The sequence below is a fragment of the Chrysemys picta genome, chromosome 10, assembly GCF_011386835.1.
Source record: "Chrysemys picta bellii isolate R12L10 chromosome 10, ASM1138683v2, whole genome shotgun sequence".
In the NCBI taxonomy this organism is placed as follows: domain Eukaryota; kingdom Metazoa; phylum Chordata; order Testudines; family Emydidae; genus Chrysemys; species Chrysemys picta.
Genome location: NC_088800.1, coordinates 32,041,468 through 32,063,467, shown reverse-complemented (window position 1 = coordinate 32,063,467; position 22,000 = coordinate 32,041,468). Strand labels below are relative to the sequence as shown.

At 42.8% G+C, this 22,000-nt stretch overlaps 1 protein-coding gene across 5 annotated transcripts in view; it reads left to right on the top strand.

Moving 5' to 3' along the window:
- ANXA2 (annexin A2) overlaps positions 1-20,953 on the top strand; it is a 69,551-nt gene extending 48,598 nt beyond the window's left edge. For 3 of the 5 annotated variants that reach the window (XM_065559528.1, XM_042853822.2, XM_065559529.1), the window contains 10 exons: positions 1,100-1,194; positions 6,340-6,453; positions 10,704-10,794; positions 12,925-13,004; positions 13,400-13,459; positions 14,191-14,284; positions 15,061-15,156; positions 16,138-16,196; positions 18,040-18,162; positions 20,585-20,953. In XM_065559528.1, the coding sequence (XP_065415600.1) occupies positions 1,100-1,194; positions 6,340-6,453; positions 10,704-10,794; positions 12,925-13,004; positions 13,400-13,459; positions 14,191-14,284; positions 15,061-15,156; positions 16,138-16,196; positions 18,040-18,162; positions 20,585-20,644 (872 nt within the window). In that variant the 3' untranslated portion in view covers positions 20,645-20,953. Of the gene's footprint in view, positions 1-1,099; positions 1,195-6,339; positions 6,454-10,703; positions 10,795-12,924; positions 13,005-13,399; positions 13,460-14,190; positions 14,285-15,060; positions 15,157-16,137; positions 16,197-18,039; positions 18,301-20,584 lie in introns of those variants that run through there. The other 2 variants (XM_065559527.1, XM_065559526.1) reach the window with 1 other exon arrangement.
- Positions 20,954-22,000: the final 1,047 nt, after the last annotated feature.

The window sequence follows — 22,000 nt, the reverse complement described above, 5'->3', positions numbered from 1 at the left end:
TGTTGAATTCTGGGTCCCACCTTGGAATTCCAGCATATGCTCTGCCTGATGCGGGCCCAAGTCCAACCATCTGCATCCCAGACTTCCTAGCGCCTTCCCAAAATGTGGCTGCTCTTGCTCTTTGTGGTGCAGTGTCGGAAAACTTGACTGTCCAGAGGACAAAAGAAAATCCGTCCATAGGATTGTGGGATACTTTTGGTGGACTTGCAGGGTATGTCTACCCTGCAATTAGACACCCATGCCTGGCCTGTGTCAGCTGACTCATGCTCGCTGGGCTCGGGCTATGGTGCTGTTTAATTGAGGTGTAGACTTTTGGGCGTGATCTTGAGCCAGAGCTCTGGGGCCCTCCCCACCTACACTGCAGAGCAATTGGCTTGCACTCTGGGTCCCAGCTTGACTTGGGCTCAGACCCGCCACCGCTGTAGGGTCCTGGGTCCAAGCCCTGGATTAGTGTGATTTGCGTTTAGACGGAAGGGGAGTTAGGCTTGAGCTTGAGTTTGACCCTGGGCTTACATTGCAGTGTAGACATACAGGGGCCATAGCTTTTTGAGCCTTTGGGCTGCTGAAAAAAAGGGAAGGTGTGACCTTTCTTCTAATCACTGTGTTTGGAATATTTGTGAAGTGCCCGGGCTGAACTGGAAAAATAACTGGTTTATTAAGAAACCTAATTGAAATGGCTGAATTGAAACTACATGAGCAGGCTGTAATTAATTGCATTTCACATCACTTTTACAGGAAATACTCTCACATGACTTTCCTAGCAGGAGACTGAGTGACACACACTCAACCAAGCAGGAGATAGAAGTAGCACATCATCTTTGTGTTCCAGGGCCAGTTTTTCAAACAGGTGCATGCCTGAGTGCACCCATGTTTCCAAGTCCATGCACAGATAGATTTGCACACATTATATGTGCACTTGTTTTGAAAACTGGTGCTCTCATTGGCTGCACTTACTATGAGGGCAGGACGTTGTTGATACTAATGAAGCCCATTGTGGGTGTTGCATACACTACACTTCTAGCAAATGATACTATTTTAATAACTAAGAGACCGGTGCAAGAGGGGATTCTCAGTAATCCTTTGCCTTATATCTTTGTAGGTGTGGATGAACTCACCATCATCAACATTTTGACAAACCGCAGCAATGAACAGAGGCAGGATATCGCCTTTGCCTATCAGAGGAGAACTAAAAAGGTACCGAGAGCATCGAGACTGGTTTATGATTAGTACTAGTCTTCACATTCATAGTTAGGGTTGAAGTGATCGTACTGTAATTGATTTCACTGGGAGGACCACTTGCTTTTACCGTGCCTGAGCTTGGATCAAGCTAGTCTGAGAAATAGCTGGTGACGGTTGATGCACTACTCCTGTAGGTATTCTAAAGTACCAGGAGTGCTGCTGATGGGGATGTGCCACCATCGCTCTAAAGCCAACCTTAGTGCAGGCAGGTTATGACACCGTTGGAAATAAAAGCTGTGCCTCTGCTGCCAGGTTTCCAGGGTTGCTAAGCATGCACACCTGCAACTGAAATCCCCTGGAGATGGGGTTCTTTGCACCTCCAAGCATCAAGCCCAGTGTTTTAACACAGCCAATCGTGTTCTCCTCAGTAGCGTAGCTAGGAGGGAGTGGGGCAGCGGCCACTCTCCCACTGAGCACAAGTGGCGCCTTTTAAATTTTTTGGTGCCTTTTTAATTTTTACTCACCCGGCGGCGCTCCGGGTCTTTGGCGGCAGTCCCTTCTCTAGCTCCTTGTGTCTTCGGCGGCACTGAAGGACCTGCTGCCAAAATGCTGCCGAAGACCCGCAGAGTGAGTGAAGGTCCCACCGCTGAGGTGTCGCCGAAGACCCGGAGTGCCGCCCCGTCAGTAAAAGCGCTGCTGGGTGAGTAAAAGCGCCGCAGCGGGTGGCGCCTTTTTTTGGAATCGCTCCCCCTGTTCCCTCCACCTGGCTACGCCACTGGTTCTCCTATATTGCAATGTCATTCTAAGCAGTGTCCATTGTGTGCGTAGAGTATATGTGCTTGGGAGTGTGAAAATCCTTTTTGTTCAAGTGATTCCTGACATTCTGGGACCCAGTGAAAGGGAGAGGAACTGAGGGAAGATTATGCATGTTCACGTAGCTTAGCGGAAGGAAACTCTTCCAGCTTTCATTCACAAAGTCCGTCTAAATGACGACTGCAATCAGTTATGCAGTGAATCGTACAGGTACTGAACAAAGTCAGCTCCCCGGCTAAATTATCACCAGCTGTTATCCTGACAAGACTATCCAGTGTACCAAGCTGTTGATGAAAAGGAACCTATAAAATATGTATCGCTGTCTGTAAAATGAGCCTTGCTAGCAGGGAGCCGAGAGATGTTCTCTTGAACAAGTTTTAAAATCTTAGTCTAATTGAAGTTTTATGCCCACATAAAAGAAGGAAAAACATGTATAGATTCCCATTGGGTTCTGACGGCTGTATCCAGGGCCGGCTCCAGGGTTTTGCCTGCCCCAAGCAGCCCAAAAAAAAAAAAAAAAAGCCGCGATTGCGATCTGTGGCGGCAATTCGGTGGGAGGTCCTTCACTCCGAGCAGGAGTGAGGGACCGTCCGCCGAATTGCTGCCGAACAGCTGGACGTGCCGCCCCTCTCTGGAGTGGCCGCCCCAAGCACCTGCTTGGTAAGCTGGTGCCTGGAGCCGGCCCTGGCTGTATCTCTTTCAGATTTGTCAGACACCAGATAAAAGCCCTGAAATCTCAGCTGAAACCAAATACAAATCCAGAGCTACGTTTTTGAAATTCACAAACTTTTGTGCATTCCCAATTTAGGTACCCACAGACTCTATTGAGTATGTGCAAGTTGGGTGTGCGCGCACACACACACACACACAGCTGAGTGTAACCCCCATCTTGTGCAAGGGCATCAGGATAGCTGTAGTTATAAGATGGACCCTGAATAGTAAGGCTTGAAGCTCTGTTAAAAATATGCCAAAGTTCTGAAATCATATAGACGATCTTCAGAATTTTTATCCAGATGTTGATTCCCTTCACTTATCTTCTCCCTTTCCCAGCCCACAAGCATGCTAAAGATATCAATTAAAAGATGGGATTGCAAAGGTAAAGTGGCCTGTGGAAACAATGGAAACTAAGAGAACAGACCTTCCAATGCAACTGTGAAAACAAATGAGTCAGTGTTAAGAGAGCAGGAAACAGCACATGAATCCATGCATCCTGTCTGATGACTCAGGGCTCCCCCTGCCCAGTGCTCTCTAGGGATATTCTCATGTGGATTTCCTTGGAGACAGATTATATTGCTAAAGTAGAGTCCCTCCTAAGGTGGGGTTGGTACATTATGCATGCTGTGGCCTGTTGCTTACAGCAGAGGTCCTCAAACTTCTATTAATAGTATGGATCTCTGTTTTAAAGGGTGTGTCTCATGATCCCACCTCCCTTCCCATTCATGAAAACTCAAACCCTGTTTGGACCCTCTTTCTCTTGGGGACCAGCATCCCTTACCCATGTAGCTGCTAAATCCTCCCTTTCCAGATGTGTTATGGGAGTTATCCAAAGCTGCCTAGGGCCTTGTCTGTGTATGTCTTTGCACAGAGCTCTGCAGCCCCTGCCCATTGTAACCCTATAGGGAATCCGTTCGCCAACAGTTATTTGGGATCGTGCTGCCATATTCTAATAATTTTGGAAAATTTTGCTGGTTGTAAGTGTGAGATTTAATAATGAGCAGCTTGGCAAGTGTTTGCTTCCTGTTGTTTCCCTTTGGGTTCACTTATAGCAGTGGCATAGAATGGCAGGAAGGATCCCCTGCTGGATATGTGGGAATTATGCTGCTGCTAGCAGATCTTACCACTGTCTCCCTACAGTTCCATCGCTGCAATTAAAAATAAGGATGCAGACAGAGTAATTTCCAGCCCTTCCATTAGCATTTTATCCCAAACCAGGGCTGTACTAATCTACCTTTGGCTCAAGTGAACGAACACTTGTCCTGTTCTCCTAAAGGATCTATGATGAACAGCTAGCTGGAGATCTCTCAAAGACAGACCCCAGACCCGTAAACTCACTTCAGCTGGCACCTACAGTGTGCATAACACACAGCTTTTGCTGGAAAAGAGACTTTCTGGTTTCACAGCAGATTCTCATGGTCAGCTGAAAGCTCTGTTTTCCTGAGCCCAACTGGTCAGGAAATGCCAGTAGCATTGAGTGAAGCTCCCTGAGTTAAGGGATCACTTACTGTAAGCAGCATAGAACATTATTGATACTTCTCACTACATCAGGTTAGGGAGCTTCACGTATGATAGACTTAGTCCCCAGCACTTCATATACCTAGCCGTGGTGCTCGCAACCACTTCTTCTGGTAATGATGGCGTGTGCAGGTTTATGGCATCATTGCACTTGACTCACTGCTTTAAATTAAATTATCCCATCTCCTAGAACTGGAAGGGACCTTGAAAGGTCATCGAGTCCAGCCCCCTGCCTTCACTAGCAGGACCAAGTACTGATTTTGCCCCAGATCCCCAAGTGGCCCCCTCAAGGATTGAACTCACAACCCTGGGTTTAGCAGGCCAATGCTCAAACCACTGAGCTATCCCTCCCCCCCTTTGAAGCTCTGAAGCTCTGTGTAAAATGGCTGGAAGATGTTTAGATGCACTCCTTTTGAGAGAAGAGCTATAAAATGAAACATTAATGCACTTAGCTCTGGTCCCCATAGGAGTGTTGATGTGCACTTCACGTGTCAGTGTTACCCTGAAATCGTGCCTGGTTTGTTGCTTCCAACACTGAAGCAGAAATTTGCTTAAAGGTAACTAAGGGTATGTGTACATGGTGCAGCAAAGCAAACTGGAGGGGTGTTTTCTAGTTGTCCTGTGTTAACACCTACTGGTGTGCTCTAATAGGTGCTTGTTTGTGTCAACATAATCCTGTTTGGAAGAGGATTCCCAACTAGGTGCCTTTTAGAGTGCACCAGGAGTGTCTACATGGGGAAATTCGAGCATTCTACAAATCATGCCCTTCTAGTGTGCTTTGCCAGTGCCATGTAGACAAGCCCAAAGTTGGAAAGCCAAGGGAAGAGGAAAGAAATTAACACTCCCAAACTCATTTGAATTAAACTGTTTTTTCTAATCCCATTGCATTGGGTTGTATGCTTTTTAACCTTTACACTGAAATGCAAAGATTAGACGTCACACAAAGTTAATTGGAATCGATCATACTCTACTGGAATGGATTAGAGAGGAGTGCATTGTCTGCACTGTGTAATCTGAAGTGAAAGAGCTGTTTTCATGCACACAACGGACTAATGCACCTCAAGTATGGCTAGTGGAGTTAAACATGTGTCAGATTGAAGGAGAAAATAATCCAAAAGACTCCTGTTGATTATTTCTTTCATTGGTCACCTTGCAGTGCATAGGACTGCTGGCCTGTGTCTCCCCCAGCCCAAGACAGATTAACACTACCCCAAAGTCTGTTCAGGCCGAGGCCCAGGCTTAGTCTTCAACCATAAAACTCACAAATTTACACCAAAACAAAGCAGTTTGCCTGACCAAAGCAGGTTGCAGGGGGCTAGAGCCCTCGCCTCTTACGTTGTGCCCCAACTTGCTTTGTGTAGCTCTCGCCCTCTCAAGGGAGCCACTTACTAGCTTTTATAGTCACTTGATAAGTCTCAACTAGGAGTCACAGGGGAGGCTGGGCCCAGTTTGCAGAAGAGGGTGTTTTGAGTGATTGGTGTAATGGATTCCTTTGTGAGCCAAGCCAACAGATGTGGAAGTGAGCTGAAGTGTTTTGGCTCTTTGACTGTCTGAGCTGAGCTTCTGCAGAACTTGGTTGAGGTCATAATGGCCTTTCTTTTGTTTCCTTTTTACCAAAACTTGTTCATATGAGACATCTAACAGCTGCAATGAACCCAACTGTGTCCTTTTGAGAACTCCAAATTAGGGAGGTTACTGACTGACTTTGGGTCCAAAACTGATAAGGATTTGGTGTTTCTTAACTGCATGGCAGTGCAACTAATCTGTGTCATTAAAATAAGACCTGAAAATGATAAGATAATGTAAACTCTAAGCTGTAGCTCCCTGAGTTTCATCACATCCTAGGAAATGGACACATCTGCCTCTATTTATTATTCTCTCTAGCAGTGCGGGTTGGTGCAGATTGGTGATAATTTCCTTTAAAGAGGTGAAGGAAACTCCGCTTGCCCCATTTTTCCTCTCTAGACTTCACTGAAGAAAGACCCTGTCTTCTGTTTCCTTGTCCACTTTCCAGGAAAAGCAGTAACAATCTTGGAGATTTACAATTACTGAAGGCAGAATTGTCTGGAGGTCAAAAATGAGCTTTAATCATTTTCTCCTTTTATTTTTTTAAAGGAACTTGCTGCAGCACTGAAGTCAGCTCTCTCAGGTCACCTGGAGGCAGTGATTTTGGGCCTGTTGAAGACACCGGCTCAGTATGATGCTTCTGAACTGAAAGCTGCCATGAAGGTAAATGAGCATTGAAATTAAAGTTGCTCCAAGTAAGTCTGTCATCATCCTTTGGAATTGCTACCTAAGGCCATGATTTTAAAAAATGGCCACATATTTTTAAGTGCTACAGTTTTCAGGTGTCCAACGTAAGGCACCCAAAATCAGTATCCACTAGTTAAATTCTTGGGCCAGGTGAGATTTTTCATCTAAATGTTTCACTTATTTTTTAAAAATAACTTTGAAGAATGAACATGAAGCTAAGGACATAATTGATCAGCTGCTTTGAATGGGCACCTGTACAAGAGCTTTTGGAAAGCAAACTACTTTCCCGATTGCATTTCTGCATTTTTTTTAAAGTGTTTACAGTATTAAAACAAAATAGAGAAGTTGTTAGTGAGAGCCAAAAACTCCTGTGATAGAACATAAATCATTTCCAATTACTGGGTCACATCACTGGTTGTGAGAGAGTCTCTCATACATAGTCATTTACCTCCATAGAATCTGAACACAAGGACACACAAGTCATATTTCTTATGCACCCCTAGGAGCCTCTGAAAGGATAGCTTTGAAAACTGACTCTAACTTTGTGCACATGCAAAAAAATTGTGAACACCTACCAGTGCCAGGATTTGATTTTAAAATCCTACAAGAAAACTCATGTTTTGGCTTTCATATTTCTAAACGTCACTTAAATTTTTGTATGCAATGTAGTTGTAGCCATTTAGGCCCCAGGATATTAGAGAGACAAGGTGAGTGAGATAATATGTTTTATTGAACAACTTCTGTTGGTGAAAGAGACAAGCTTTCGAGCTACACAGAGCTCTTCTTCAGGTCTGGGAAAGGAACTCCCAGCATCACAGCAAAATGCAAGATGGTGCAGATTGTTTAGCATAAGAAGTTAGAACCTATCGCGAGCATAGGCGCCGACTTTACCTGGCACCGGTGGGTGCTCTCGCCTCCATTCCAACCTCTTCCCCAAATCCCCGGGCATGCCTCCTCCCCCCCCGCCCCCCCCCCGGCGCACCGCATTTCCCCTCCTCCCCAGCAAGCCTGGGAGGGAGTGGGGAGAAGCAGAGCAGTGGCACACTCAGGGGAGGAGGCGAAGGCGGAGCAGAGGTGAGCTGGGGGGCCACGGAGAGCACCAATTTTTTCCCTGTGGGTGCTCCAGCACCTATGATTGCGAGGGACCATTCAAGGTAGAGTGGCCCGTTACCTTGCTGGGAGTTCATTTCCTAGACCTGAAGAAGAGCTCTGTGTGGCTCGAAAGCTTGTCTCTCTCAACAACAGAAGTTGTTCCAGCAAAAGATATTACCTCACCCACCTTCTCACTTAAATTTTTGATATTCTTGGTTAGGTAAATTTGGGGGTTTTAAAATTTTTTTCACTAATTTAAAAAAAAAAATTGTGTGAACAATTTATATTAAAGTTGGAAGCAAGAGACTGAACTAATTAACAGACATCCTCGCTCATAGAAAAATGTCAGGTACAGGTAATAACAAAACCATTTAAATCGGAGTCAAAAGTTGGTTCTTTTGGACAATCAAATGCTGCCCTCTGCTGGCTGAAATAGATACGGTCTGTATTTTATTCCACATTATATATAGACGCTTGGTTTTCATTCTGTCTTCTGATTATTTATATGTCTGTAATTATGGACAGTCACTGTCCCAGTACTGTATTTGTAACCAGAAGATCAGGCTGCAAAGCTCTCACCAGAACCACTGCTTGTGGCATTGTGCAGTTGTTATACTTTCAGTTGAGTACTTGTGTCCTCTTCATACGCTCATAGGTCCAGCTCTTCCACTGATCCAAAGCTTGATATCCTGAGCCTGCTGTTAGAGTTTTCAGCGGTGGTTGTTAAATGCTGCCATTCATGAATGAGCTTTAATTTGGCTTGACTCGTTAGTTTTTTTTTATTTGAAGCTTGCTTAATAAGCCAAATCCAAGGAGAATCTTAGATGAGAAAAGAAGAAATCCCCCACAAAATTTATTCATAAAAAATCATAAAATCCCCCATAATGACTAGCACAGAGAAAAATTACCACAAAAGAAGAGAGGGTGAGAGCAATTTTTGGTATGAATCCTCAGATTGGACCAAAAATCACTCAGTTATTTCTGTATTGGGGTCTTGGAGACCCCTCGTATGTCAAAATTGGGAAGGAAAACAAACACACACATGGGATGCATTTAAAACAGACACTGTTGTAACCAGTGAACTATGAACAAGTTAAAACTCTCCTAGATTCAGCAGCACCACTGCACAGTGCTTGTGTTGGGGGCGAAGTGTCCCCATGATCAAATGCATTCTAAAATAAACCACATACTATACAGGTGTCAGAGTCTAACTGACTCCATGTTTAGACAATAAAAATAGCAACAGTAACAATATAAAAGCCACAGACACATTGAAGGGGCATTAATGACCTAATACTTTGAACAAATAGGTGACATGTTCTGAACATACAAAGTTTCTACCCTTTGCACATTTTGCTGTGCTTTTCTGTCTCGTTCTCTGGAACAGATGCACCTCTCATGCTGTCGGGAGTGGCTCATGACTGTGTACTCCTATCTCTGGGCAGATGACCCAAACTGATGGTGTATTCTATAAATAGATTTCACCAAGCCATTAACAAATGTGAGCTTCTTTAGTGACTTCTGGTTTTCTATAGCCAAAAACCAAAACCAAAAACCCCAAACAGGTAGGGTGATAAAAACCAGTGTGGAAAGCTTGATCTCATCCTACTTTGAGAATACCTAATGTATGAAGAGGCACGGGTTTGGCATGGGAAATTTGTGTTTACATTTTGTATGCATTGGGGTCAGATATACTCTAATACATTAGAAGGGCTATAAACAGTCTTGGTCTAATAACCTCCTTTGGATATGTTTACCCTCGGATATCACTATCTTATAAACAAGGAGCACCAACAAATTGCCATGCGCAGGGCCAAATGTTCAATTCTGGCTTTAAATTAGCCTTAAAATGCAAGTGCAACTCTTTTTGTATGGATGAAATCCATGTTTGCCCATGTAAACAGGCATGTACATGCACAGATCAGGCAGATGGGCCTCAAACTCATTTATTTGTGCTGGCACATGCAGGTTTTGGGTGTTTTTTTTTTTGTTTGTTTGTTTGTTTTTTTTAACCCATAAATAGGATGCAAGCAAAAATTAAGATGATTTGTTAAGCTGGCTGAAGATTTGCCCCACAAAGCCTCCTGGAGTTTCAGCATTAAGGGTACTTTTTCTAAAGATCTTGAGTGTTTGAAACTGGGGGGGGGGGAAGTCCTGTTAATATGTATAGCCTGTTTTATTCCAGAAAAAGACTAATGTTGAGAATTAGTTTGTGGTAACTACAGTATTATCACAATTCCATTTCCCCCCCGCCACACACACACCTCCCAAAAAAAGAGTGTTTATATGAACATCAATATATTTTAAAGCAAAACAAAAATATACTAAGTATTTTTGTTATTAATCTTTACTCCTTCCCCAGACATTTATTAGAACAAACCTAGTGAGAAGATTTTCCTGTTTCTGTTGCGTGAGCCTTTTTGTAAATTGTTTGGTATTAGATTCTTCTTGTTTTTTCTATTATTAAAGAAGCGCTTACAGAATGGTGGGTTTCTTCATAATTTACTCCATTTTTTAGATGTAAAATAATGCAATGTGAGACGTCTCTTCCTGGGGTTTTGACCTGTAGATAGATGACCTTTGACTCTTCTGCGTGGCTCAGGCTAGAGTATACCCCGACTCAGAAAAGACAGTAAGAGGATCAAAAGCATGCCACCTAAGTAATGGAAGCTGTTAGAGGCAAAAAGGCATCGTGTAAAATTGTGGAAGTCCTATCCTAACGAGGATAATAGGAAGGTGCACAAACTCCAGCAGGTTCAGTGTAAAAAATATAATAAGGCAGGGCAAGAAAGAATTTGAGAAGCAACTTGCTAAAGATGCAGAAACTAATGGTAAGAATTATTTTAAGTTCATCAGAAGCAGGAAGTCACTAGATGACCAAGATGTTAAAGGAGCACTCTAGAAAGACAAGGCCATTGCGGAGAAGTAGACAAGGTTTTAGAACACATTGCTAAATTAAATGATAAGACGTCACCAGGACCAGATGGCATTCACCCCAGAGATTTGAAGGAACTCAAATACAAAATTCAAGAGCTACTAATTGTAGTATGTAGCCTATTGCTAAAACCAGTCTCTGTACCATTCTAGCAGTCTGCTCATTTTTAGTGTCAAATGAAAACTTACCTGTGTTTCAGGGTTTGGGGACTGATGAAGATACTCTCATTGAGATCATCTGCTCCAGGACAAACCAGGAGCTTTGTGAAATTAACAAAGTCTACAGGGAAAGTAAGTATGTATTAGTGTTTTCAACACAGTGAACTTTGGTTTTCTCATTTGGATGAGTGATGGGAAAATTTGGAAAACTTTCAACCATTGGCTTTCCTGGGGATTCTCATTATCCCTAGTGTTTTGGTCAAATACAACGGGCAAATTTCAGAGTAGCAGCCGTGTTAGTCTGTATCCGCAAAAAGAACAGGAGTACTTGTGGCACCTTAGAGACTAACAAATTTATTAGAGCATAAGCTTTTGTGCACGAAAGCTTATGCTCTAATAAATTTGTTAGTCTCTAAGGTGCCACAAGTACTCCTGTTCTTCTTACAACGGGCAAAGGTATTTATGCTGGCATAACTGATGAAGTTTTCAGTGTAGTTGAACATGACCTAGACAAGCTGCCTACCATAAATACTGTATCTAAGACCTTATGATTTATGGACCCACACATGTCAATGGAGCCCAGGATTTCACCCACTGCCTGCCCTTTCTAATAACCAGCTATGCACAAATTAAGGCGCCATGATGGCTAGCTGGAATTATGGCTTCCAAATGTTTTCGCTTACCTTCTTTACCTTGAAATTAACTTGAATTTCAGAAGCATTTTCCATGGAGGAAGAAATTTGTCTTTCAAGGATTGGTGCCTTGGAATTAACTGCAGACCTTGTAGTAAACAAGTATCCACCAATCATTTCTCTCATGTGAAAACAGCCGCAATAATCTGTTTTCTACTTTTATTGTAAGGAAGACAGTCAGAGTAAGTGAGAGCAAAATCTTACTCATAGATTCTGTCCATGTTGAGCAGCTGAATTCCGTCAGGTCCATGGAGCACGTGTACCCCACCTATCCTCCAGAGCTGGCCCAGCCCTGCTGTCCCCACCTATGCACCCTCCAGATCCGCTTCGCCCAGACTTGCCTTGGGGCTGCCACCCCCAGCAGCCTGTTGGTTCTCGTCTCACTTCTTCGATCTCTGCACTTTCACAGCTGTAACTCACCCAATAGCCAGGCTCCTCCATACCTCACACCACACGCCCTGACTGGGAGCCCCTGGCAAGCCGCATGGGGCGGGCTTCCATCTCTTGTCCAATGTGCACCCCTGGCATCTCTCCCTGCCTCCCCACCAGGCAGCAGCAGGAGCCTCTGCACCTTAAAGCCAAATCATCTGCAAAGCCAAGCCAATTGCAATGGACCCCGTCTGTCTGTCTCGATGGCTAGTAACCACTGTGCCAGCACAGCAGAACTTCGCCCCTGCCGCACACAGGCACCTCCTCAGCCCAGGGGCTGCACACACCTGGCTTGGCCCAAACTCTCTTCTCTCCTGCTCCTGTTTCAGTGCATCCAGATGTGCTTCATCAGCTGCATTGAGATTTGGCTTTTCTCTCTGTCTCTCTCAGTGCTCTGCAGTGATGCAGGCAGATGTTTCCTTTCAGTTGTTCACACATTTGTACTCCAATATTCTATGATCTGCAAGGAATGGTTGATAAATAGCAGAGACACCAGCCCCTGGCTTCCCCCACTCCACTGTCCCTTGCATCTGCCAGGCTTTTGAACTCCTGAAGTGCTTTGTAACGAGAGGCTGCCTCCTCACTAGCCCTCCCATGGCCTGTTATGTTCGTTTAGATGGGATATGGGGGCCCAAAGATGTTGACCAAAGCGAGGGAAAGTAGTAGCCTTATAGCAATGCAGAAAATTGCTACTCTAATAAGAAATAAAATGTTTTAGTGCCAGGCCAGAAACACAGACAGCACTCCTGTATTTAAGCATAGGTATTTAAACTATGGTTATTTTGCATAAAATTGTCTCTTAGCTGCAAGCAGTCTAAAAAAATCGTTGATTGATTATCTGAATCTGCTGTAATAAAACACTCACTCAAGAGCCTAGGTGTGATGTGGTTGTGTTTAAATAATAAGTGCTTGCAAAACAAGCCTGGATGGCAGAGCCTTGCCTACACCAGGGATCCCACCAGTGCTACCCTTGGTACAACCTGTTGCTGTGTTTTAATAGACTAGCCGGTTATTCGTATATGTCTTCCCAATACAGTATCTAAAGTAACTTGCAGCTATCATCCCTCCAGTTGACCTTGATGAGGTATGGAGTAATGTTTGTGGGTCAGCAGTAAATAGAAAAGTATTTGCTGTGTTCTAGTGTACAAGACAGAACTGGAAAAGGACATTGTGTCGGACACCTCTGGTGACTTCCGCAAGCTGATGGTTTCCCTGGCAAAGGTAAGCTATTCTGAGTCGGTATGTGTTTTTCTCTGTCTAGTTTTCCTTATTCCGTCATGTTTCTCAGTCCACTCACCAGCTGTGGCAGGTCACGTACATTGATTGTGACTAGCTGTATCAGAAATCCAACCACCTGACTGATAGCTAGTTTGGATTCATGTGCATCGTCACTGCATAACTGACCATTTGAAAGAACGTGATGCAGATGTTGAATGACAATGCAATTTGACGAGAAAGTAACTAACATAACTGTGCTTTGTAATGGAGATGGAGCATGTTGTAATGCTCATTTGGCAAATGTTGGCTAACATGAACCAAGAGAAAAAATGTAGATAGCAGCTTGCACTGTTTCAATTCCGATACATTTGCTAAATGTTTGTTTTTCTTGTTTAAAGGGTAAAAGGTCTGAGGACACTTCTGTGATTGATTATGAGCTGATTGACATAGATGCTAGGGTAAGTGCTGGTGATGAGTGGTAACAGTACACTTTGGGGAGTTCAATCTTTTAAAATAAATCTTGCAAAACTCTGAATAGACAATATAAAAATGTTGCTTACTTTTTCACATAGAGGTGCATATATTCCCTAGCATGTTATGGACATAATATTGGTTTCAGCATGCACCACTTATGATCGTGAGAGCTCAGCCATTTCCATGTAGGGGTTCCCTTTCCCACCGACACCCATACACAGCTGTCTTATTGCTTCCACAGATACCTTGACAAAAAGAGACTTCCTAGTGGAGTTTCATAATAGGGTGGTGGTCTCTGCTGAGATTCAAAAATGATGGTGTCTAGATGATTCCAAGAGAGAATCTGGAGAAATCTTTCTTTTAATGAATTTCATTTGACAATTTTATGTAAATGTCCCATTCACCAGTGACCATTAAACTGTGACTGTGACATCATTAAACTCCCTGACTGTTCTCTGGGAGATCAAGAGTAACTTCACTGATGTCAATGGAATTATAGTAATGTAACATCTTTGTTAGTTGAGAATCAGGTCTGTAAGTCCTTTACTTCTGTATGCATTCCCCTAAGTGGTTAGGTTAAGTATGTGTCTACACTTAACCTCCCCCTCTGATTTGGCTCTAGTAGGACTTGTTTTCTGAGATATCCTATAGCTTTGCAGTGGCTCCTTCATTTTATCCCTGGTGGCTAAAATAGCACTTTTTATTCTAACCACAGGACCTCTACGATGCTGGTGTGAAGAGGAAGGGAACTGATGTTCCTAAGTGGATTAATATTATGACTGAAAGGAGCATTCCCCACCTCCAGAAAGGTACTGTTGAAAGAAAAAAAAATTCCATAGCAGGGAGTTAGAAGGAGATGGTCATTGCTTGGTTGCAATAATGATTTAATCAAGCGTAAGAATCCAGGAAACAGGAAGATGTTTTTGAAAAGTTTATCTGCTGAGCCATGACTATTTGAAAAGAAATACATTTGTATCTCTAGAGTAAATACATTAATGTTCCTATTCGAACATGCATACACACCCAGCAGCAGATCTTAAAAGCTACACTTTTAAAATTGATCTCTAAATTCACTCCTGCAATCTTGCACAAAGGCCTACATTTAGGCACACAATTGCCGTATGTAAACATCACACATGTAAAGCTTATGTCAGTGGATCTCAAGAGTGGCCTCTGGTGTTTCCTGGACAGTTGTTATGTAAACTCCTTTGAGAGGTTCTTTTATTTCTGAGGGCCTAAATTCCACAGTGCGAAGTAGATGGAGATTGGACCAATATCTATCTGATGGACGGTCTGTCAGTGATTTTTCATATATCCTAGTGAGAAAACCAAGCTAATACATGGTGATATTTTCCTAAATCATTGATTAATTGAGAACTTCCTGAAATGTATCTGCTCATTCACGGATATGAAAATGAGGTAGCGTAGTATCTAGATATTGGTGGTCAAACTTCTTACTGTCCCCTGGCCCCTCTCTAGTTGCACTGTGCAGTTTTTTGTGCACACAATCTTTCTGCCCCCCTGAATTTTTGTGTACAACTCAGGTACACATCTGTTCTTTTAATTGTTTTCTTCCTTATTATAGTGTTTGAGAGGTACAAGAGCTACAGCCCTTATGATATGTTGGAGAGCATCAAGAAGGAGGTCAAGGGAGACCTGGAAGTTGCCTTCATTAATCTTGGTAAGTAAACCGTCGTTAAGGTTATTAAGAATGGCTTTCAGTGAAACATTTCCAAGGCTCTCGCAATCTACTTGCTGAGATGAGGCAGAACCCAACTATTTAAAGTGAATGAGCTGGTGTTAGTTCATCTCCAGTTTATAATCTTCAGTGGAGACTGAATTGTTCCTTCAGCTCTTTGTAAAAAGGGGGTATTATAGCTCCAAGCTGATGCATTAAATATTTGCTTGGGGTTTGTTCTTTGGAAACCTGGAGGGTTGAAAAAGATTGGAGAGAGTGGGTGGCTGGAAGGGGGGATGTGTTGCGGTGAAGCCAGTCCATGGATTTTGAAGACTAGAAAATGGAGGTTGATTTAGGACTGTATTCTGTGAAATGGACAGGAATGTAGGGGTGAATGTGAGGTTTGGATTGTGGAATGAGTTTGAGGTGGTGGCATTTTGGTGGAGGGAAGTTATGGCAGTGGGATATTTGTTTTGGATACACTGAGTTGATAGAAATTATGGTAGAGCCCAGGCTCTTGTTTAAGACAAGAAATGAAGAAAAGCCAAAACCATGAAGAGGAAATCTATTTGGGTGTGATCTACATTAACATTTTCAGAGAGAATGTGACCAGAATGTGTTAGACAAGTAGAATATGGGTCAAAGACTGAATCCTGGGGGGACACCACAGTGAGATGTGATAGCAGTTTGAGGAGAGAAAGTACTTTATTTGATTTTAGGGAGCTGGGGTTACATTGCAAACCTTCCTTGGTACAGTTACTTAAACATATTAACTTCTAGGTAACAAATGTTTCAGACACAAATCATTTGTCTCTGGGGTTTTGTTGGTTGGTTTGGTTTTTTGGGAGTGGGAAGCCATATCTTTTTGAAAACCCTCTCCTAGTTCAACTATCAGATCTATAAAGGAGGAGTCTAAGCCATTTTAGTTTGCAGATCTGAGTGTCTGCAGTATGTTTAACCAATAATATGTTCTTCACTTTGCAGTCCAGTGTATTCAGAACAAGCAGTTGTATTTTGCTGACCGATTGTACGACTCCATGAAGGTAGGGTGGACTAAAGAAGGCCTTGTTTCTTAGTACTGAATTTTTTTGCTCCTCTTCATAGTCTAACTACATTTTAATCTTTAGTCTCCATGATGTCTATGATTGTTTAGATGGCACTGGAATGCCTACTGATGGCATCATGGCTGGCCTTCTTCAAAAGAATGCTTTAAGAATTATATTCATAGAGAAATTAATCTAATGCATCTTGTCCATTCATATCAGCAGATATATTCAATGCAAAAAATAATAGACTAATGGCACCTGCTTGCAAAAGTAGAACAGAAAGAATTCTAACAGTAAGAACCCACAACAAATGTTATTTCAAATCTGCTATTGTCATCAAAGTGTAGAGCAGTGGTGAACATCAGTTAGTTTTTCCACACCCATCTCTCATGTGCATGTTTTCCTTTAGGCCAGGAATGTATACCTTGATGAAATATTAGTGTTCATTTTTTCCAGAATAAACTTAGTCTGGAGTTTCTGGGTTAAGCAGCAATTAATGTAAAGGAAAGTGACAAAAGCTAGAGTTACTTAAGTAAGCTGGGAGTGCAGATGAACAGATAGAACAAAGCTTGACACTCAAATTAAGTACAAGCTGTAGCCCAGTCCGATTCCCATTGAAGTGAATGAGAAATGTATCTGGCCCATAAGTAGGTAGGAGTCAGAAGAGACACCATGCACAGAATACATAGCAAGAGAAAGTGAGCATAGGAATGGAGTAATGAAACTTTGGAAAGTACATGACTACAACCCAGCGGTTACCAGAATTCTGGGATGTGAAAATGCAGGCAGTGAACACAAGTCACAAGAAATTGTTTTAGAGCGCCATTACATGTTAGATCACCTTTGTGTCCTGGTTCGGTCACCATACTGTAGAGAAGATGCCCAAGGAAGAAACAAGATTGATTAAAAGAGGAGGAGATTATTTTATGTAAGAAGGCTATAAAAACTCTGTTATCCAGAGAGAGAATTGTTAAAGTTAAGTATGAGTGAAACTTTCCAGATGCCAAGAAATTACTGACAAGCCTCTTTGAACTGATGGTTAAACCTTAGGACACTCAGACCCATGTGCTTTAAATTGGTTCAATGGAACATTGTCAAGTGGTTAGGATTCAGATTGACTCAGCTGTAACTTAAAATTGTTATAATATTTGGGGGGATGCCCTTTGGAGACTAAATATTTTTTTAAATTGCTGTACTGAAATACAATCACTGTCATCATTTTGGGGAGGTGACATTGAAGTAGAGTGCTTTTGCAAGTTCTAGAGTAACAGTTAATTAGCCTTCACTGAACAAAGAAACTGTGAATTAAACACACACCCACACCCCAGAAATAAAACCCTATTAAAACAAAGCACTAAATTGCATGCACTATTCTCCCCATGGGGAGAGAATGAGAGACCACATGGGACAACTGTTAGCCATATGGTATAATGCATTACTGGAAAGTGCTTAGATAAGGTGATGAGGGTGATGTAAGAAACTATAGACTAGAGTGAATAGAGAGCAAAGCCAGTACTCTGCTACGGTACAAGTTCCTGCAGCAACTCTTGGTGTCCCAATGCTGGTGTCTAAAGATGTAAATGTACTGCTTCTGCTGTAATGGAAAATGCACAATAATATATTGGCCAAATGGAGGAAAATTAGTATTGTTTGGAAAATAAGCTTGATCCTCAGGTTTTTAGGAGGGCGTTGTGAATGCAGAAAGAAGTAATTGATTGTGACCTTTTCCTGCAGCAATGTACAGCTCATCGGTAGATTCTCTCCCTCCTTACAAGACACTGGTTCTCTTTTGTTTTTTCACTTCACCATGCTACAGCTCTCAATGTAAATCTGTTTTTAGGGCAAAGGAACCCGTGATAAAATCCTAATCAGGATTATGGTCTCCCGCTCAGAGGTTGATATGCTGAAAATTAAGAGTGAATTCAAGAGGAAATATGGAAAATCCCTCTATTATTTCATCCAGGTAAATCACAAGGCTCCTTGTTATAATCAGTGTATGGGATTTTCAGAAGCACTCAGCATTAGTCTAATTGCACCCACTGAAGTCAATGGGAATTTTATCACTGGCTTCAGTGGGAGCAGTTAGATCAATGCCGAAAATCACTTCTGAAAATCCCACCCTTAGCTTTTAGCTGCTGTACACTCGGAGAGTCTAGCCAGCAAAATTATATGCAGATTTCAGGCTGTGTATGCTGACTGTGCACCAGTCTGTGGGAAAATGTCCACATCCATGGGGAAAAGCTGGGTCTTCCCAGAAAGCCAAACAGAGAAAAAAATAGCCACAGACAGGCTTGCTCTGGAACTGCCCAAGGTGAAGAGGTCATGTAAATTCCTGCCTGATTCCAGGCTGTGCTGTCTAGAGCTAGAGTAACCGCTGTCGGTGGCCCATGAGGAGTGGGGGAAGATAAGTCTCTAGCCATTTTTTTCCTTCATAAATATTAGATGGAGAACCGGGGACTTTGTTTCTCTGGTTACTGGCTCACAGCAGCAGCGGCTCATGCCTCTGATCACCAGACATGTTATGGACACACACACACACACACACACACACACGTGTCACCATGTTATGGACACACACACACGTGTCACCATGTAGGAGTCTCAACTTCCTTCCCCCACCCACTATTTGTGAGTGGTGCTTGGCAATGGGGTGAATTTAAATCAGAATCCTGAGTCCAACAAGCCCATTCTTTTACCCTCAATGGAATTCTGAAACAAGATGTAAGTTCTGAGTGAAGTGGCCCCTTCTGAGATGACTTCTGCTACGCACCACCCACCCATGCCACTCCTATTAGTGCACTCTCCCACAGCATTCTCTGAGACTCTGGCCCTGGGAGTTATGCTGGTGGCAGCATAAAGCTGAAATAAGTATGTGGGTGCTGGTTTCCAAAAGGGGAAGTACCCTCTCAGAGTAGCCAATGGTGGTCCCAGTTGTGGAGCCGCCACAGAGACAGTTTGGGGCCAGATGTCCTTTACATTTTGTTGTTCAGTGCCCATCCACTTTTCACTACAGGGTGGGCAGCGATGTGGCTGACTACATCTTATGTTCTTGGTTCATATACAGGGGGAGTTTCCCTATCCCTCTTTACTGGCAGAGAAAGCAAACATCTTTCATTTGCGCTGAGTCTCCTAAGAAAAGGCCATATCTTTATATTGGGGAGTGACATACAATGCAATCCATTAGGGACTAGATGGATATTAAGCTGGTTCACACAAGGATTCTAACCACTACTTAGATATTACATTTTAGCATTCTGTTATGGCTGTGTATTCTGGGTAAATGCCCATAGCAATGGGAGCACAGTCTGCTAGAACTCACAGGTCACCATTTTATGTCAGCCCAACAATAGGGCCCAAAATATTGTTAGGCTGCGCCAGCTCTGCAATAGACTTACTGGGTGGCCTCAAGCAAGTCTCTTACTTTTTCTGTGCCTCTGCTCCCCATGGAGCTAGAGGGTTGGAAAAAAGGCGGTATCTCTATCCATCTGGTCTCTTTAGACTGTAAGAGTGTTAGGACAGGAACTGATTCTTACTCTACGTATGCATAGTAAAGATCAGTTCCTGTCCTAAAGCTCTTACAGTCTGTTAGATTCTCTGGCCTTGTCTACACTTAAAATGCTACGGTGGCTCAGCTGTAGCACTGCCTGCTCTGACAGGATGGATTCCGCCATCACTGTAGTTAATCCACCTCCCTGAGAGGCAGTATCTAAATTGATGGAAGAATTTTTCCATGGACCTACCATTGTTTACACAGGGAATTAGGTTGGCTTAACTGTGCTACTGAGGGGCCATGGATTTTTCACACCCCTGACTGACTTAGTTTAAATGACCTAATTTTCTAGTGTAGACCAGGCCCCTTTCATGAATACTGCATTGTTTTCTTATTGATTGTATTCCAAATAAGACCGGGCTCTATCCAGTGTTCAGGAAAAGGGAAGAGCTGTGCAATTCCAAATCCTTTGACTTAGAATGGTAGAAATGTTTTGTGTTTTGCTTAATTGAACCAAATTGGAGAGTGGGTGGGCAGATGAGGGTTTGATAAAGAAGCCTTTCCGCCAGGAGATTACTGATTCAAATCTACCGCAGGTTGGCAGTGATCAGAAGAGGTTAGTGAATAGCTAATAGATGGTAACCATAGGACAGAATTGAACCATGTCCCTTTGCGCTCTGCCCTTAGGTTGTTAATTTTATACCAAGGTTCCCCTTACTGGTCCCACTTTTATCATGGTACATACCAAACCCTATAGAAAACTTCAGCTTACAAATAGATTCCTACTTGAACTTTGTCCTGCAAGTCCATGGTAGAGTGCAGTCACCCTGGGACTTCATGTAACCTTCATTGCTTCATAAAGTTTCATTTTATTTTTTCTTCCCTCATATTGCAGCAAGATACAAAGGGCGACTACCAGAGGGCGCTGCTGAACCTGTGTGGAGGAGAGGATTGAAAACTGTGACCAAAGAAATCCATGTCCACAGATGTGCTTTTCTGCTCTTCATCTTCCTGTAATCCTCAACTTGCCTAGCTAACTTGAATTTGCCTCTGTATTTGCAAGACTGATAGTATTGTTTGCTTGCTTGTACTTCTCTAGATGACAGTGCATTGCTTGGCTTTACCAAAGTTCTTATAAGCAAAAGGCCAGAGAAATGACCATTCCAAGGATAAAAAGTTGAAATGTGTTTGTGAAAGACTCTGCCTTCTTATTATAAAGTTTCTGTTAAAATACAAATAAAACTGAATTTTTACTTTAAGAAAACAGGTCTTTCTCTTGGGTGCCTTGTTTCATAGCATAGGTTGGTGTGTAAACAACCATTGTTCTTTACCTGCTTTATTTTCTCTGTGGAATCTTCTCCATGTTACCCTGGATGAGCAATATTCATTGCTAGATCAGAGGCAGTTCGAGATCCAATGTCTCATGATGATGTTGATCTAAAAACAGGAGTTTTATACGGCGAATTATTCAGGGGGGAGAGAGTAGGAGGTTCTAGAAAATATTTCAGAGGAGGATCCAACAATCTGCAGAGGGCCAGACCATGTAGGAATGAAAATGGAGGTTTTTTTACATTTGGTTTCAAATGCCCCTCTTGAGCTGGGAGCATTCAGTGAGTAAGTCTAATCTTAGCATTTTTCTTTTTCTCTTTAACACGTCCATGTCTAATTTTAAAGGGGAGCATGCCCTATTTTTCAGATTATTCTGAATTCATTTAGGAAAAAAACTGTCCCATACTGGATTGCAGGCAGAGCTACAGTCAGTGGTTAATTTCCTTGGTATTCTTGATCTGGAGGCGCTTTCTGGCCTTCCTTCTGGTCCTCTTTGACACACCTCAAGTGGTAAAATTAAATCCAGTAGGGTAAACTGCAGAGTGAGTAGGCATCAGAAACCAAATCATGTTAGTTTCTACATTTTATCAAACCTGACTTGTAAATAGCTAACTTTCTTCTATTTCCTCTCTCTTGTTTTCATAAACGTTTGTAACTCACTTCCCCCATCCAGCAGGCTCTGCTTTATTTCAGTTCTAACATTTTCTAAACTGTCAATGTTGCAACCCAATTGTCAATAAGTGCAATGGGTTTCCAGGCCTGAGGGAGATTCTGGGTCAGATTTTTCCGAACAGGGAGCAAGGACTACTTGTCAGGATCAGGCCCTCCCTACACCTCTTATTTAGCTCTGACCCCAACCTCAGATCCTTACATTGATGCCCTAACTCCAGGAAAGCAAAGTAAAACATTTGGCAGGATGCACAGTTGTAATTCGGGGAGAGGAGTGTGTCACTGAGGGGGCCCTCTGGGATTGGGGTCACTG